Source organism: Montipora foliosa, chromosome 14, assembly GCF_036669935.1.
Source record: "Montipora foliosa isolate CH-2021 chromosome 14, ASM3666993v2, whole genome shotgun sequence".
Classification (NCBI taxonomy): domain Eukaryota; kingdom Metazoa; phylum Cnidaria; class Anthozoa; order Scleractinia; family Acroporidae; genus Montipora; species Montipora foliosa.
This window is the reverse complement of record NC_090882.1, coordinates 17,173,093-17,178,092: the sequence shown is the minus strand read 5'-3', so window position 1 is coordinate 17,178,092 and position 5,000 is coordinate 17,173,093. Positions and strand designations below refer to the sequence as shown.

Below are 5,000 nucleotides of genomic sequence, written 5' to 3'. Positions count from 1 at the left end.
GCCTAGTTGGAAAGCCGACATAGTGAAGTTAGTCACGACTAATGCATTAGTCGAGCAAATATTAATGCATTCAAAGGGTTCCCCCTTCTAACCTTTGTCAGGGCGGCGGACTTAAAACTTTGCGATTTAAGTTTATATGTCTATCTCTAGGATAGGAAGTAACATGATTTGACCTAACCTACATTTCAGAGTTGTGCAACATAGCTCTATAGCTACCTTATAAAGATCCATCCACAGTTCTTTACGTAGAAAACAAACTTTGTTCCCCTTCAATAAATTCTTGTCTATTTATTTCTTTTTTGTTCAATTCGTATCATTCTTTCTTCTTTATCGTGTTATTAGTTTTCATCTATTTTATAATTCAATTTGTTTCATTCTTTTTTTTTTTATTGTGTTATCTTGTTTTCATCTAAATTATAATTTTTACTTTACTCATTCAGTAAATTGTAGACTTTCCTTAGTTAGGCTTAGTTTTAATTCCATATTCTGCATCCATTTTCCTTCCACGAATAGCTTTGCTAGTTGCGGGTAATGCTTCTGTAATGTTATTTGTTCATAAATAAAGATTTGTTTGTTTGGAAAATTAATATGGGAAACCAAGCATTCATACATCAAGTTCTTTGGCTTAACCCATTGTCTGCTATTAATAAGACTAAATAAATATTTCACTCTTTTTAACGCCATACGATTTTACTCGGCAATGGGCGACTGTTTAGGATTAAGGGAGAACTTGTGACACTTTGACACTTCTGAGAGAAGTAATATGCTGTTAATTCTGCGTGGGGACGTGTACTACAGTACTGTTTCCTGGATTAGATGCACTCATATGGAGACCTCCTTTTTAGTTTGTCAAGGTCACTAGTACTTACCAAAGCAATTCTTTCCATTTCCACTGAAGCCGGTTTTGCATGTACACTTATCTGGAGAGCCGATATTGTTGACGCAGGTAGCATTAACGTGACAAACAGCTGGAGAGGCGCGGCATTCATCGATGTCTAAACAAAATACATCAGAGTACATTCAGTCAGGTCGAGTCACATTCCCCATAATACACTTTGCTTGCTCCCCAAATTTTGCATAAACCATTGTTTTCAAATGCTAATACTAATGCTAACTGTATATTCCCAAGAGCATTTGAAAACAATGGTTTATGCGAAATTAGGGGGGCAAACAAATTGCACTATGGGCAATGTGAAAATAGAGAATAGTTGGTATTCCGGGGGGTGTACCCCCTATAATGGCCTATACGGGGAGGCTCCGCCCAAAAGGGGTACCTTTTCCACGCTTCAGGTATATGAAAGGGTAGGATTTCACGAGACGAAGTATATGAAAGGGTAGGGAAATCTGTCATTTAAGTATTTTTCATGAGAGGTAATATCGTTCATTAACTTCATTCTAAGGGCTAGAAAGGGGATGCAGTGTTCTTACAAGTAGGTTTGTGAAAGGGGTACTATTTTCCAACGGAAGGTATACGAAAGGAGTATCTTTTCTGCCCCCCCCCCCCCCCCTCCCCACTCCCGGTTGGTATCAACCGTCAGATTGAGAAAAGAAAAAAGAAAAAGATTTTTCTGAGGTTTTTTTAGGCGATCCGGCTTTATGTTGGTTTCAAGTGAGTTGGCATGACTAAGCAGTTAACCCAAGGTAGTTACAAAAGCTGGCGTTAAATGTGTTTAGTCATCCAGTAAAATATATCTACCACCTTATGCCCCACCGCTGCTATTCAAGGTAGATACAAAGTACCTTCGTTGTCCATGTCACAAGGTGCCTTCACACTTTTTCCTGGTATTAGAGTGTAAAACCAGTAGGAGCCGTTGCTCACTTTTCCTTCTTCATTTGCTTTTATCTCCTTGCAAGATTTGGCTGGCAGCGCAGGAATGGAACCAAGAGGAACTGTCAGGGAATTGACAATGACCAAAATTAACTAAATGTTAATTACTTGATTTTGTCTTGTTTATTATTATCATTATCGTTATCATTGTTATTATTATTATTATTATTATTGTTATTATCATGCATGTGTTGGTTTGTCTGTGGAATCCTGAAGGTAAACCTAGAAAGGCCCATCAGACCGGAGCTTATCTCCGGTTTCCGAAGCATGAAGCTACTAGGAGTATTTCTATTCCCCCTGGATGGGATTCTAGTCTATCGCAGGGTTACCCCCTCAGCATTTTCGCCGGTACCCATTTATACACTGGGTGGAGAGAGGCACCGTGAGAATAAAATGCCTTGCCCAAGAACACAACACAGGACCCGAACCCGGATCACTCGGTCCGGAGTCGAGCACTCTAACCATGAGGCCACCGCGCCTCCCACGGAATCCTGAAGAGTGGCCATTCAAATAAAGACTACTAGACCGTCTCAGCCTGGAATGCTGTTTTCATTAGTGTGGTCCCAACTATTGAGTCCACTGATGGTAAAATTCTTCAGTGCGCCGGTTTCAATGCTGCCTATTTCCACTCTTGCCCTTAAGAAGAAGATTATTAATTATTAAACTTTTATCAAATCAAGATGGCGCCGACGATTCTTTCCTTTCTCCTAGTTCGTCTGGCGTTGAGCCGTAAACTTTTTTTCAAAAACGATCACAGCAATCTTTATTTTTGTGTGCAAATCGCACACAAATAAAAAAATTATGAAGATATTTACAATATGCAAGGTTTCGAATAAACCAATGATCGGTTGGAGAAGAAAGGTTCTTAATGCCGTCCTTAATGATGTTAAAGTTTAAACCATATTCCCATCAGTATTCGCATCTGCTTTGAAAAGCAATGAACAAAGATTGCACCAATGTTTTTTTAGAGCCCACGTATCATTGACTAGCGGTTGATCTATGGCACTGTTGAAGGGAGCGTGGATACTGAGAACCCTTTCTCCCCCCCCCCCCCCCCCCCCTTGGTTTAGGAATCATTTGGCAATGAGTGCTCAAAATGTGGGATGAAATTAAAGCTGGTGCCGTATATGAGCTATTGACGACAATACCTCTGCTGACGTCCAGTTTGACGTAATATCGTTCTTTGTCGTCAATGAAATTCTCCGGACTGGCTGCTTCCTTGGTGCGGTTATTAAACTCACAAATACTCTTCGTCTTAACGAAGTTAAAACTTTGGCACAAGACCTCTTTTCTGCATATGAACAAGCATTCTGCATCGCCAGATCGAGCGAATAGCTCTTCGTAAATGTGACCTCTTAACATCTTGCCGTGGATAGGAAGCTGACGCGGTCCATTGCATTGTTCAGCCATCGCAGCATTGCAAACCAGACCAGTAAAAAAGATCGCGAAAATAAACGGGTGCATTTTGTCAATCACCACGTCATCAAAGGAAACCTTGTGTTGAAAATAACATAAATTGACCAGTGTTTTTGCGATACAACTTAAAATACGTCAACTTCTTTCAACCAAATTATATCCCATTAAACTTGTCGGGGCTTTCGCTAATAACTCTCAAATATATACAAGGGGTAGGCCACTGACATCGTTAAATAGCAAAACTATGTCATGAGGCGTTAACGATCTTTTCAAAGGGCTTCTGTTGTAAGAGGCGGAAGTTAGAAATAAATTAGTTTCGAAATCTTATGGCGTCAGTCAAGATGGGATTCAGGCTCTCGCACAAATATTATATCAGCAAATTTTTAATGTGAAAAAACTAATATGTGGTAACTTCAAACACAATAGCAAAATGCTTAACTGACCTATAATGCATACCACACTAAATAATACAGTTTATGGTTTAACTGTAGTTCAAGACAGGTGAAAACTTCACTACGGTGGCCCGTAAGGGACATGGCATTTCGTGATCAGTTTTCCTGTTTCAAATTTCAAACTTGAAATTTTGAGTTTAGAAACTCGAAATTTTGTGTTCACAAACTCGAAATTTTAACTTTTATATCGGGATGGACAAACTGCCGACCGAGGACCTTACTTAAGCCTTGAGAGAATATTCTTGAGCACGAAAGGTGAATGGGGCGCCGCTACTAATTTCCTCAGTTAGCACTGCCCTGACTATCCAAAGTGGACTACCCTGAGCAGACCAGTTTCTTTTCAGTGCCCAAATAAACTTACCTATGTGGCTCGCTTAAAATTTTTTTCTGCGTTTATGTCTGCACTTGTTCTCTCTTCAAAATTGTCAACTGCTTATTCGGTCTGCTTGGTTAAACTTAATTAGCAATTTTGAGTTTAGAAACTCGAAATTTTGAGTTTACAAGCTCGAAATTTTGAGTTTATAAACTCGAAACTTTGTGTCCACAAACTCGAAATTTTGCGCTTGCAAACTCGGAATTTCGAATTTCGAAACTCGAAATTTTGTGTTCACAAACTTCAAATCTCGAGTTTGTAAACTGGTCCGTGTAAAACGCAGACTGCAGACTAAGGTTTTAATGTAACTGTAACAGTTGTTAAAAATTAAAAAAGACACACGGGTTATCTGTGAAGTACGGTGGCCTGCTTCAAATTTCAAACTTGAAATTTTGCGTTTGCAAACTCAAAATTTCGAGTTCACAAACTCGAAATTTTGAGTTTACAAACCGGGCAGAGTAAAATACAAACTGTAGACAAGGGGTAAAATGCAGACTAAGGTTATAATTTTACTGTTAAAAAAGCCCAACCCTTCAGAAGTGCTAACCTTAGGCCTAATTAGGCACAAAACAATATTTAGGCTTAACTGTTAGCACATCTAAAGGGTTTGGGTTTTAAGGGACATTCGGAGAGGTCAGTGTCTTTACAGAATTGAGCTGTTTGAGGTTGTAAATTTTATCTTTTATATCGGGATGGACAAACTGCCGACCGAGGACCTTACTTAAGCCTTGAGAGAATGTTCCTACGCACGGAAAGATGAATGGGGCGCCGCTACTAATTTCCTCTGTTAGCACTGCCCTGACTGTCGACATCCAAAGTGGACTACCCTGAGCAAACCAGTTTCTTTTCAGTGGCCAAATAAACTTACCTATGTGGCTCGCTTAAACTTTTTTTCTGCGTTTATGTCTGCACTTGGTCTCTTCAAAATTGT

At 39.5% G+C, this 5,000-nt stretch overlaps 2 protein-coding genes across 5 annotated transcripts in view; one reads left to right on the top strand and one right to left on the bottom strand.

The window, feature by feature from the left end:
• LOC137984698 (uncharacterized) overlaps positions 1 to 5,000 on the bottom strand; it is a 30,300-nt gene that overhangs the window by 5,869 nt on the left and 19,431 nt on the right. For 2 of the 4 annotated variants that reach the window (XM_068831952.1, XM_068831955.1), the window contains exons 2-4: positions 2,977 to 3,322; positions 1,741 to 1,890; positions 870 to 995 (exon numbers count right to left, since the gene is read on the bottom strand). In XM_068831952.1, the coding sequence (XP_068688053.1) occupies positions 870 to 995; positions 1,741 to 1,890; positions 2,977 to 3,292 (592 nt within the window). In that variant the 5' untranslated portion in view covers positions 3,293 to 3,322. Of the gene's footprint in view, positions 1 to 869; positions 996 to 1,740; positions 1,891 to 2,976; positions 3,323 to 4,937 lie in introns of all 4 variants that reach the window. The other 2 variants (XM_068831953.1, XM_068831954.1) reach the window with 2 other exon arrangements.
• Positions 1 to 5,000, top strand: part of LOC137984694 (rab3 GTPase-activating protein catalytic subunit-like) — a 48,767-nt gene that overhangs the window by 32,238 nt on the left and 11,529 nt on the right. The gene's annotated exons all lie outside the window — the stretch shown is intronic.